Source organism: Atractosteus spatula, chromosome 11 (assembly GCF_055471065.1).
Source record: "Atractosteus spatula isolate fAtrSpa1 chromosome 11, fAtrSpa1.hap1, whole genome shotgun sequence".
Taxonomy (NCBI): Eukaryota; Metazoa; Chordata; class Actinopteri; order Semionotiformes; family Lepisosteidae; genus Atractosteus; species Atractosteus spatula.
The window spans coordinates 25,449,463-25,462,798 of record NC_142716.1 but is presented as its reverse complement, the minus strand read 5'-3'; the positions used below and the strand labels follow the sequence as shown (position 1 = coordinate 25,462,798).

General features: G+C 36.4%; 1 protein-coding gene across 1 annotated transcript in view; it reads left to right on the top strand.

The window, feature by feature from the left end:
• The window catches only part of ttll7 (tubulin tyrosine ligase-like family, member 7), an 83,047-nt gene that overhangs the window by 50,263 nt on the left and 19,448 nt on the right, over positions 1–13,336 (top strand). Inside the window, exons 10-14 of the mRNA XM_088928085.1 lie at positions 4,017–4,111; positions 6,992–7,139; positions 8,326–8,399; positions 11,120–11,255; positions 12,807–12,893. Coding sequence (XP_088784211.1) covers positions 4,017–4,111; positions 6,992–7,139; positions 8,326–8,399; positions 11,120–11,255; positions 12,807–12,893 — 540 coding nt within the window. The remainder of the gene's footprint in view (positions 1–4,016; positions 4,112–6,991; positions 7,140–8,325; positions 8,400–11,119; positions 11,256–12,806; positions 12,894–13,336) is intronic.

Sequence of the window (13,336 nt, the reverse complement as noted above, 5' to 3'; positions counted from 1 at the left end):
TGCACCTTTCATTTCTTGTTGATTGAGTAGACTGTGCCCACAGGGTTATTAAGAGACTTTTGGTATGTTTTGTACCCTTCTCATGATCTGTGCTTTTCATTGACTTTTTCCTTGACTTGCTATGAAAACTCCTCAGTCTTCATGGTTGAGTCTTTGCTTACCTTATCAAGGAATCTCACAGAGACAGCCACTTAAATAATATTGTACCTTGTAAATGTGGGCTCCTTTATTAATTTGCACAGCAAAGCTTTTCAGTACTTATTCAATTATGATGTTTTGATTTTTCTTTCATATGAGTTGTTTACTTTTTTTTTTGCTTTAATGAGTGGAGTAGGTTGTGTATAACAGATATTAATTGGTATTTTAAAGTGTCATGGCTGCAAGGCTTAAAGCAACAAAATCTATAATATTGAGGTGAAAATGCAATTAAAAATGACCTGTCTTGTTTTGAGAACGTACTGATGTATGAGCAAAATTATTTTCTAGTTCTAGTAGCTTAGTATGGAACATCTTGTGTTGAGTCTCTAGATGGCAGTATTAACCTTATTATCTCCAAGAGCCCCTATTTTGGGGCAGCTAATAAAACACACAGAACTAGACAATACAGATATCAAATGCAAAACTTAGTTTTCATATTTAGCACATCTCCTCATATTAAGCAGCAATACAAAATTAATCAGGAAACAAAAACTGTGCTGCTTCACACTACAGAGCACTTTTAAAAAACGTAAGCCATACACACATTTGGACATGAAACACCATGAAGCAGAACTTATGTTTTTTCAGAATTTCTTTGAACTGGCCTTAGCCATATTTTTTTGTGAACACTGTTCCAGAAAGGAACTGTGATATTGATGCTTGTATGCCTGTATGGTAATTCACTGGACCATATATGTTAAGCAATGGGTATTGAGTTTCTGCACTGGAATTACCCACTAGGAATATAACAAAAGGAGAAACCAGTGATTGATAAGTAAGTGAAACCAGAGCTCATGCGTTCTAGGCTACTGGCCACATGGCTGCTTTTAGTGGATTTACTGAGAAGCAGTAGTCAAAAATATCATTCACAAATCTTTGTTCAGACTAACATCCAGATGTGCGCACTGAAAAAAAAGCCAGAATAGCAAGAGATGATGGAAGTGATGGAAAATTTTTACTTTGGTAAATTGTATCTTGGTTGACAACTGTTAAATATATGTGAAAAATATAAAGCAGTACTCAGTACTTACCAATATTCATTCCATTGGCCATAACAATATTGAATCTTGACTTCTTTAAGTGTTGGGACATACATTTTAAAATGTATATAAAATTCGACACAGCTAATATTCCATCAGAAGGTATTTTTTAAGTGAAGAAAGACAAAAAAATAAATTTAAGCTTGGATAAAATAACCAGATGCAGTGAGACAGTGACAGAATTGAGTAACCGTGCTTAAAGATAACCAGTCCATTCATGTTTAACTTTTTGTGGCCATATTGAATTACTGTGATATACAGAGCTGCAAGGTTAATAAATATACTCTGGTGTGGTTTTGCTTTTCTCTGGTACTGTACTTTGCTTAAATATTCAATGTATAATGTAAAATACACTGGTTGCGCAACCTTATGTTATTGCTTTAAGGGCAGTAATTGAGATCATTAGGCCACAAGTACATCAAAGTAAATTGAAACCAAATGGTTTGTACAGTTGCAGAGCAGCTTAAAGAAGTGGAGTCAAGGAGGCTGTATCCCACAGTAGTTATCGAAATGTTGACAGATTATTTACGCATCAAAGATGCAGAAAGCAAGGTGAAAAAAACTCTGGGTTCATTGATTTTTATCTGTAGTTTTGTAGTTCAAACACCTAATCACAAATTTGGAAATGAAGGGAGAATGCTACAAGAAGAACTATCAAATGCTTAGCACAGTGTTTTCTTTTTTTGTGTTGTTTTTAGTTACTGTATGTTTCGTGATTATGGATTAAGGTACGATTTAAAGCTAAACTTTCATCTTTTCATCTGACATTTTTATTGAATGGCTCTTTGTAAGCTGACTCTTTAAGCTCCTGCCAGAGACACTTAAGGAAATCACTACAGGGTTTTAAAGGCTACAGGGGTTCATTAGCCCCTAGACCGGCTTCACTTCCTCAATGAGAAGGGCCTGGTACATTGCCAGTTTAATTCCTTTCAGGATGACGAACTGACAGTGCAACAAATCACACTGAAAAATGAGACAGAAGCAGAAGTGTAACCACGATTACGAGGAACAGCAGAATTAGCTACAGTCTAATGAACACTTTTGTTAATTATATTTGAAGGGAATGTAAATGTAAATTCCGATTTTCTTTTTTTTTTGGCTGTGGGGAGGTGGATGGGGTGTAGCGGGGGCGGTGGATTAATTTTTGCTCTGACTGTTAGGCAGGACGTTTCAAATTCTTGTTGTTATTGCTGGATGCTATAAATCCTAGGGGCCTCTTTGTTGGACAACTTGATGAGCTTTCTTTGTGTTTTGTGAAACTGACCATCTGCGTGATAATGGCCTTCTACTGTTAATGTCGTATATATCAAAGCTGTTAGCACAGCATCTGATAGGGTTACGGTCAGTACAGTGTATTCACTGATTTAGCACAGTGCTCAAGGCTTCCCTGCTTTCAGCTTTCCAGTCAGTTGTGATGTAAATATTATCTTACAGTCCAAGTCTAAGCTTCATACACATCAGTAACCACCTTTGTGATGGGGATTAAAGTTTAGCTGGGATAAATTTACAGTAGCCAAAGAGAGGATTTCAGTTTCTCTCATTTTGTCTCTTTCCCTGCATGGAGAGTGGGGAAAGAAACAAGCTCCAAGGATTGTGGGGCGATTGTGGTCAATTAAAACCCTCCATCAATGTGATCTTTTCAAAATCGTTCTAGTCATCTCTTTTTTACAGGGAAAATGGTACCTTTGCACAACCGTGTGTAGTAAAATATGTCCAAATGAGGAACAAAAATATTTTGCATTCACGCTTATGAAAAATAATTTGGTTCCTTCAAAATAACATTTGTACAGTAAAATCTCATGCAAAAATTTAACTTTCAAATAATTCACTTTGCTCTGTTTTTGCTATAATAGTTTGTCTTGTCTTCACTGATACCCTGTTTGTCCAAGAGACATTGTTGTCCTTATGCATTGGGTATTGTGGGCATCATATAATGGGGTACTAAAAAGCTATTCTTTCAAGCGAAATAAAATGCATTTGTTGGATATTAACTTGTGGACATCTTATTACTTGCAACACTTCACATTATAGTAACAGTGTAAATACAATAAGGAAAAAATAAAGGTTGTTAACTGTAAAAAGAAAGGGTCATTTCATTGCTTAATGAGTGTAAATCAATATTCTCTTTATTACACTCTGAGGAACCTCAGGCAAACTGTCATTTGATCTCCTTTTAGCTGCAAAGCAATTGAATCTGCCTTATTCATGAAATCCAACCCTTTTGTCACATCCTGAACTTGTTTTATATATATATCCTGGTTTGCTTGTTTTTTTATATATACATGAGAAAATAACTTGTTCCATTAACATGTAAATATTTAAGGTTAAATAAAAAATCTATCTTAATTCCATGACTGGCTATACAGTAGTTGTGTAATAGAGTGACAGTAACATCGGCAGTAACCTCGAACAGCATTAACAGTGCTTTCTTGCGATGGGTGCAATAAAACTATTGATAGGAGAGCTGTTCCTTATGTGGAAGAAAGATGGCAGCAGCATGCTTCAGCTGAGACAGGTGGGATCAGTTGGCACTCTTGATGGTTGGAGACAGGTGAACTGACAACATGACAGCTTCTCTTCCCAAGGCAGGATGTGTTTTTGGACAGGTCAAAGGACAAAAGAAGTGCCTGCGGGTTATTCCCCAGAATCTGACAAAAGCTGCCTTTCAAACCCAATTCAGCATCATTTTCCCCTTCTTCATTTTGAAATGCCATACTTATTAGCTGAAAATCTTCAGAATTGGAAAAGAGTACATATTTCTATTTCTTTGCATTACAGATCAATCGTGCTCCAAGTTTTGGAACAGATCAGAAGATTGACTATGATGTGAAGAAGGGTGTCCTACTCAATGCACTCAAACTACTGAACATAAGGTACTAATTCTGTTTAACAAGCACTTTGTATTCATCATTGTAGCACTTTTTGCAGGGTCATTACTTCCTTGCTGTAGATGCTGGCACATACAGTATTTATAATATTATTGATACGTTTATCTCACTACAGAAACTTCATTTTTTAAGTATCTAATAATGAGACCTTCCACTTAATATATTCATGATAATGAAGTAACACTTATGGAAATACTAATTTCATTTGTACAAATTAATTATTGTAGCTTGGTATATACTGTTTGGTATATACTATACTGTTGAGGGGTATACCAGAAAGCTTTGCTAAAATAAAAAAAATAGGCTGAGGAAATATGGTTATCATTTCAGTAAAGAAGGTGAAAAGATTTTATATTCAACAAATTCCCTTAGTTTTCTTAAAAATATGTTTCAGTTCATTTCATTTTCCTACAATGTCATAAATGTGCAGGTTTGAAAAGATACAAACATCTGCCATAAATGTTTATTTTTAGGTTTTAAAAATAAAACTTAGAGAATACTGAAGCCAAAACATTTTTAATTTACAACATGAGGTAAATGTTTACGGTATTAAAGGTTAGTATGTTTCAGGTTTGTTTTCATTGTTAGTAGAAATAAATAAGAATATCATTAATATATATGAGGTTCAGTCTAATGTGCTTTATGACCATTCTGCTGCCCCTGACTTGTTAGTGTGAATATGACTGAGCATTGTCAATGTGGAAAATAAAAAAGAACAGACTCAGCTGATTGATTGTAGCAGCCCTGACCCATAGGTTTGATTATACTATGAGCACATGTCGGCTTCTATGCTAAATATAGATTGTGAACAATGGCTCTAAATTATTGCACAGTTGAAGTGGATTGATTGCAACGGGGTATATTGAGTTTTATGTTTAATAAATAGTGACACAATGAAATTGAACCACATTGTAAAATGATCAACTCATGGAGGCTAGAATGTATATTTAGGGTTGCTATTTCTCATGGTTACACAGAACACATTGCACTGCATACAAACATGGAAATTACTAGTGTAAGGTAAGTTAAATTCAAAAATCAAATGAAAAAAAACAGCTATATGAATAACACACAAATTCTGTTTTCCTTATTTATTAAATACAGCAGTGTTTCATTCAAGTGTATATCTTTAATTTTTAATAACATTTAAATAGCTGAATGGAAACATAAAAAAATATCTTTGATGAGCAGTAATAGTCATACTGTATAATATATAAGACTGATAATTTGCAAAGTAGTGAGAGTAATTTTCACATACTTTATACAACATAGCAATCCACTTTTTCCTGAAAGATTGTATCAGTGTAAAATGGAGCAGTTTGAATTGAAATTATTAGAGGGTTTGTCATTTTGTGTCTAAAATGGTACTTTGCATAGATATGTTAAGAGCTTACAGATTTCTTCAGTACTTCTTAGTTAAGTTTTAATGGCAAACAAAAATATTAACATATGAAAAAGTACAGTAACTGATTAAAGACGCAAAATTGGTCTGAATGCACACAAATTGTCAGTATAATTTATTTATGTACAATATATGAAGTATCTTCTCTTGGATGGAAGGCTGTTTTGAGTTCTAGTGATCCACCCCAAGCATCTGTTCTGTGTTGAACTCTACACTTCTTAACCTCTCTGGCATCTGCGGAGTGGGCATTTGCCAGGGCTAGGCATCATCCTGGGGTTAAAAGAGCAGCAACACCTCCTGGTTTGGTTGGATAAGAAGAACACTAATCATTGTTAAACCTCTCCATTCACATCTGTGTAATGGCAGTGAGGTGACAGCTGAAGTGGGCCCACAGAAATTGTGAAGAGATTGAAGACTATGTAATTATGTACTGTCTCCGATTTAGTGCCTGTGGAACCTAACATCTTTAAAATTTTTTGTATTACTTATCGTATACACATTTTGGAATTACCAATTTTTTTCTTTGCCTCTCAACTCACAGCAGCAGCTCTTGTATTGCACGGGGAGAATTAGGAGGCAAAAATAACTCCTCTGATTGACACACACACTGAGCCTTTCATGTTTTGACTTGTTGCAAGCCTTACAGTGTCTGGTGAGAGAGTTTGTGTCAAGTGGAGAAGCAGCGTTGTCTCTCACTGAAGTCATGGCAGTACTCCAGGCTCAGGGGTCGCTGTTTGCCTGCAAGCTGACTGACAGAACTCCACCCCAACCTTGACACCACAGCTCGGGCAATCCAGGTCACTGTCAGCTGTTGACATGACCCTGGCTTCAACTAACAACATCTGGGTCAAAGAGCTTCTTGTGGAAGACTCCCGATCTTTATTGCATACCTTACTAGTCCTTTCTGGCACAAAAAAGTCTCATTAAAAAGATGCAACTTTTCCAAGAAGAGAAATATGTTCTAGAAAAAAAAACAGACCAAAAAAAGACAACCTAATGTTATTGCACTCAGTACTGCAATCAATTCTATTAGGGTACCAAGATGAGGGTTCCTTTAAATATAACTAACATACTGTAGAATGATGAATTCCAGTTGCTACAGGAATAGCAATGTATAATAGTATAAACTAAAGACAGACTTCAAGCATCTGATTTACAGTTCTTTAGGGGCAGTTACCCCTCAGTCTAACAAGTACAATTTCTAACTTTTTACACAGAAAAAGATAAGAAATTAATTGAGCTGTTGGACAGATAAAGCTGTGCTTAACAGCTGTACAAATGGATTGCTGATTGTCATGTGAGCGCTGAGCAGGTCTCCCCAGGAAGATACTGATAGCAGAGAAGGCTCATTATGTTTTTGTAGAGAAGGTTCATTATGTTTTTACTGATCATAGAAAGCTAGAACCTGAATTAGCCGGGTTTTTGTTAATCACGTTTCTTTCACTCCTCATTTCGCTCTTCAGAGCCAGCGATAAAAAAAGGAACTTGGCCCAGCAGAAAGCGGAAGCACAGCGGCGGCTGTACGGTCAGGGTTCCATGAAGAGGCTGTCGGCAGGCTCCTCTGAGTGGGAGAAACAGCGTCATACACTGGAGAGGAGGAAAGAGGAGCTGGTGAGATTCCTGACCACTACCAGCACCCATGTACTCAGAATAGGCTGACAGAATGGGAGAGCCACACTCCTGTCCTCCAAAGCTGGAACATTTCCTGGTTTTCCAACCTATTCTGTCCTTTATTTGGCAGTCTTTTCAAGTCTTTTTATTGTTTATTGTTTGAAAAGGTGTACTTTGTCAAAGGAAGTTAAAACACTTGGCAGGTTCGAGAAGAGTGTTCCAAGTTTAGTCATGTTCAACCTGGTCCTGCAGAAAATTAAAAAAAATATGTTAAAAAAATAGACTGTAAACCATCATTATGATTTATCTGCAGTCTTACTGTGTTTTACAAAGACACCTGAGACAATTTTTAGTTTTTTTCAGTATATTAATGCTAAACCAGCATTGCAAGCTACAGTACCACCAGTTGTTTAAGAGAAATCATTAACATGTATCAAGGGTACCATACTGCAGTAACCCATGCACTTGGTACTTTGAATTTAACTTACCTAGACTAGAGTCTAAATGAAATTACATTTCTGACTCATCTGTAAATCATACATACCAGATCCCATATATGATGGCTGTTTTCTATATGTTAGATGTTAGATACCTCTGGCAAACAAAGGTTTGAGGTTTAAATTTGTGGTTGGTTTGGTTTTGGTTTTATCTAGGCTTAGGTATCTAGAAAGTTTGTATGGAAACTGGAAAACATTATGCTGAATTCAGCATCATCACATTATTGGCTGATTAGATTCGATTGGTGAAAGATGATTCCCAGTGACAGGCAGAGGTCACTACACTATATTGTAGGAGGGAGGGTGAAATTAAAGTGGGCATTTCAAACTTCAGGGTGGGTGCCAAAGGCAGAATGTACATTAGATTCCTTAAAATAGTACTCAAAATGGAGCATACAAAATAACCAAAATTACTTTTTACCGTTTGTTGGCTTTAATATATTAAGATCCAGAAGGAGGCTGATAATCCTCCTACTGAATATATAAATAATGAATTAGCTTTAGATATTTTCAGATGAGAAAAGAGCACAAAGAGCCTTTCATTGACTGTCAGAGAAACAAGCTTTCATAAAAGGTTTTGCTTTTATTGATCGGAGTCATGGCAGTCTTTGAGTCTCCCATTATTTACAACAGCCATGTTTGAGCTTTAAACTGCACAACATGAGGCTTTTCTTCTTTTTTCTCTCCAGAAAGAGAGGCTTGCTCAAGTACGCAAACAGATCTCACGAGAGGAGTATGAAAACAGGCATCTGGGAAATTACAGGTACGCTGATGTACACACACTGCTCGCTTCTTTAGGCTTGTAGATTCTGTATCACTGAATTCTTTTCAAAGATGTCTGAGCTCAGTGTCAGCTCTGTTGTTAATGTTGAAACCGCCAAATGTACAGCTGAGATCTTTTTTTTTCTAAAAATCACCAATTAATTTTTCAGATACCCATGCAATTTGGAATTGCCAATTGTTTCTTTGTGCTGCGGCTCACATAGCTGCTGTACGATGAGAATGAGGGGCAGGCAGGTTCCTGCAATCTGCTCACCAGTGGAACCATTCATCTTTTGGCATGCTACAAGCTCTGCAGCAACTTACAGGAGGGTTAGTGCCAGCTGAAAGAAGGATGTGTTCCTCACTGAGGGCACTACAAGCCTGCTGGCAACTCAGTCAGGGATGTGTCACTGATTTCGCTGGGGTCAGTCCCAACACTACCCCAGGTGATGCTCAGCCAAATGTGCACTGCCACCTGGTGAATCCCAGTCACAGCTAGCTAGTGACATGACTGAGGCTTGAACTTGAAATATGTGGGTCACAGAACTCAACCTGCACATCTTTCTGTTATAATATGACTCTTGTTGAATAACCCCGGGGATATATGCATAACTAATATTGAACTCTCTTAATTATATACAACATTTCAGATAATAAAGTCTATTTTTTAAAATTCACCAGTCAAAAGAAAAGACACCACTTCTGAGCATGAGTCACCCATTTCAAAATGGTTGTTGAGTTTGTGGCCCAAAATACATTGTCAATACAGCTGTTTTACATTCAGAAAAGCAGAATGCTCACTGTAGTAAGACCTTCGCAAGCCAACTGGTAATATACTGCTCTTTGGTTTTTATTTCAAAACAGCTTTGCCTGCGTTCTGGCAATAAATACCTGTGGTTCAAAGGGAACGGCTGGTATTGATCCAGACATTCTTTTTAGAAGAGTCTCTTAATGAACCTGTTTCCCCCTTGGGTCAAGTACTGTTTGGACATAGGAAATTGAGTTCAAAGAGAAACTCTGTATGTGGCCATTAAATAATCTACCACTTACCTAATGTTTTATGAGTAATTACTAAGATGAACATGCTGAAATAATGCTGCTACTTCAAAGTCATTGAGGACTAATGACATGCAATGCAGAGTATTCATTAAAACGGTCTTTGTCTGAAAATTGAATTTCACCAAACATAATTCACAATTGTCACTTTGGAATCTCCCTCAGATCTCCAATAATGAATTACATATTTACAATGTGTACATTGAATAGTATATCTTAAATTATACCATTTAAAGTTGCAACCTTTTACTACAGAAATAAGCAGTATTTCTGAAAATTTTTACTTGATAGAAAAATTTCAGTCAGACATTTAATAGAGGTATCTTTTGGAGTAACTTTCTTCACGGAAAATAAAATACTGGACTATTGTTTTCTTTCCAGAATTGAATAGCATGATAGATTGAAGAAGTTAACACTTTGTTCTGTGCTGATGGTTGATTACATCTGTTTCACAAGGATGACCAACAGTATATGTTAAAGTTTCGTGTATTTTACCACTTGTGGCAATATGCTCCTTTTCTCATGGTAACTTTGATTAATTGCATGTGGTAAATGAAGTCTAAAATTACAATGTCAACAATTTGCTTAATTTGAAAATTGTCCAATTTTTCTGGTTACAGTAGTTTGATTAAATACTTAGAATATATAAATCTGCAGAAGTAATGTGGTGCTACGATAGATTTGCATGCCATTCTGTAGATTGTGTTTAACTAGACACAAATTTCCTTTCAAAATGGGCTGAGTTTAATGAGTATAAATTGAGCTTACATAATATTTATGTAAAGAAATTGAGAATTGTAACTCCTGTACGTTCCTTTAGATACTATCATCAGCTCTTTAATAATTATAAATAATACATTTTTTTATGCCACCATTGTAGTATTTGTTAAAGACAGGTCTGCACAAACAGCCAATGTTAAAAGATGCCTTGTGATATATAGGTCAAGAACAGCTGCCATGCATACAATGCATACAGTGTTTTTCCTCAACAGGGATATGACCGTAGGGCAAGGAGTATGAATACACAGCCTTTTCCTCATCAGTGACTTATAGGTCCTCCTGGATTAGAAAACAATTACCACAAGATCTTAACATTACCATCTGTTAATCTTGCGATCACAATGTAAATGTGTGTATTTCAGGATTTGCTCATTGTAAAATGTCTGAAAGCCAGGCTGACACAGACCTGCGCAGAAAACTAATGTATAAGTGCTATGGGAATTTAACTAAAATATACAAAAACACTTATAGATCATAGCTAATGTAGCCATGCAATCATTGCTTATTTAGATTACTGTTACTGCTGTTATTACTAAAGAGCAATTCACAGATCGTGAGGTAATTGTGATCTTCCGATAACAAGAGCAGTACAGACATCCTGAGTCCCCTGTGCTCTGAAGATAAATATTCCCATTATTTATTTTGTCTCCAGTCTTAAAACAGGCTCTGGGGAGTTGTTGTTTTAAAGAGCACATTACTTAGCAGAGAGGGGAAGCAGACACAGTATCAACATCTTACAGTTATATAGTGCCTTTCTGCCATCGGATTTTTGTCAAAATAAAGAACTGTATTTGCCTCTTGATTTTTGAAAAACCTTATCCACTGGTCAGGAAAAAAACTGCATGAATATTAAATACAAACTTTTTTTATTCTTTTTTCCAACAGACGCATTTACCCTCCAGATGACAAGCTGCTCTTGGAAAAGTATGAAAGCCTTCTCTCTGCTGCTTTTCAGACCTTCCTAGCAGGGCGAGCGGCCTCACTTCAAAAGGAGATGAATAATCCTCTGAAGCGAATGAAGGCACGTATCTGGGTGCCGTCTTGGTTCAGTGTTAAACAGCTCTTAAGATTCTTCCCCTCTTGTTTGAAAAAGAAAAGCCAACAACCTATGTTAAACTATTGCCAGGTATTTGTCATCTTTGTCCTTGTGTATAGATTTAAAAACTGCCAATTTGCAGAGGACGTGAAGATAGAAGAATTTGGTTTTGAGAGAATAGGACCTTTTATCTCCCTTGCTCTCTGTCGTCCTGTCATCCCTAACTATCTTCTTCAATGATATTTTTAATGATTTGATGGGTCAACAAAGCAACTAATGCTGCAAATGCCAGTGATTTTTGTGGATTTCTTTTCTGCACTTCTCAAGGACTGCATTGAACCTTAATGTTAGAAATTAGGAGGTTTGCTTTTTGAAGAACTTAGGACGGCAAAACCTTATTATGTGGGTAAAGTGATGATTTGGTTGTAAAATTGTAGATTAGCTGGTCCTTAGGAAGCTGCATGCAATATGGAAGGTTTGATTCATGGAGTCTCAGATTTTGGCTGGAGACATGTGGAACACAGATTTGGCATTCTTAGTTTGAGTGCTTGGCTTAGAGAAATAAGGCTAGAGTAGATTTGCCACACTATACCTAGATGATTCCTACTGAGTTGACGGCTGGTTCAGATGAATAATTATCCGATTGATTAATAAGAGCCAGTATCACTGTTGGCTTTTGACTTTTCACTGGCAAAATAATTGGAACTGTAGTGGGCATGCTGAGCAAACAATGTGTCATTTTAACACCATTATATCAAAATCTCTTCTTTGCATGGTATATCCCCAAAACTAAGCTAAGAATACATACTTCAGCATGAAGAAGTTCAAGTAGGTAGCTGCGTGAGCATGCGTACAGTAGGCTGCGAAGGAGCAGGTAAAGGTTTATTCATCAATTTCCCTACGGGATTAATAAAGTATTATCTATCTATCTATTCCATGCTGAAAGGAAAAGAAAAGAGGCAATGTTTTTCTGTATAGCCTTCTTCTGAAGACGAAGGCTGAAGAAGCCTTCACAGCCGAAACATTGTGTTTCTTTTCTTTTCCTTTCAGCATGGAATAAACCTTCACCTGTTCCTATACTCCAGCATGTATAGGTACGACAGTTTCATGAGTTTAAAAACAACTTACAGTAAAAAAATGAGAAAATATTCCTCATATATTTTCAGTGACAGCAGTATTCCTATAGAAAAGTGTTTTTTTATACAATAATTTGTTTTATAGCACCCTTCACAAAAAATTTCCACAAATGCTTTATCAGTACATCACAAAAGGTGGAAGGGGTTTTGTTGCTGTTTCAGATTAATCCTGGTCACTTTTCTTCTCAGCATCACTTAGTATACATGTTCCACCTTTTAAGAAAAAATTTAATGGATAAAATTGCAGACTAACAGCAGAAAAAAACTCGTATTTTTGTGTTAAAAATATCTGATACGTATTTCTTTTCTTCTCTTTGTAGCATTGAAATGGAAAGAGATTTGCTGATCTTGTTGCTTTGTTATAAACTGAGTAGATAAACTGATATTATTTAAATCACAGGAAGAAGACATCTTAGACCTCCTGGAGCAGTGTGAGTTGGATGACGAGAAGCTCATGGGAAAAACATCCAGGCAGAGAGGGCCCAGGGTAAAAGGCAAAACTATCTGTCCCTTCAGTGCTGCAATTTTACAATCCATAAAAACACGCTTTACTTATCTCTGCACCTATAGTTACAATGAGAAGGCACTACTCTGAAAGTATTCAACGTCTGTATCTAGCAAACGCTCTAGAGCTGAGTAAAAAAAACATTAAGAGCTGTAATGGTGCCATCAAGGCAGTTTTCAACCATATTAAACCTCTTCAAGGGTAACTACTTGTTTGAACACAATTGCTTTTTACTCAAATTCATTTACACTTGTCACTTTCAATTGTATGAAGTGTAAGCCGATTTCTCTAGCCTTGCTGGGTGCTGAGATGTCATATTGCTCTCCCATGGGTGTATTATTCAAACACTGGGACACACAGGAAAAGTAAAAGATTTAAAGACTCTGAATTAACATGTTCACAAATGTGAAATTCAACAGTTTAAA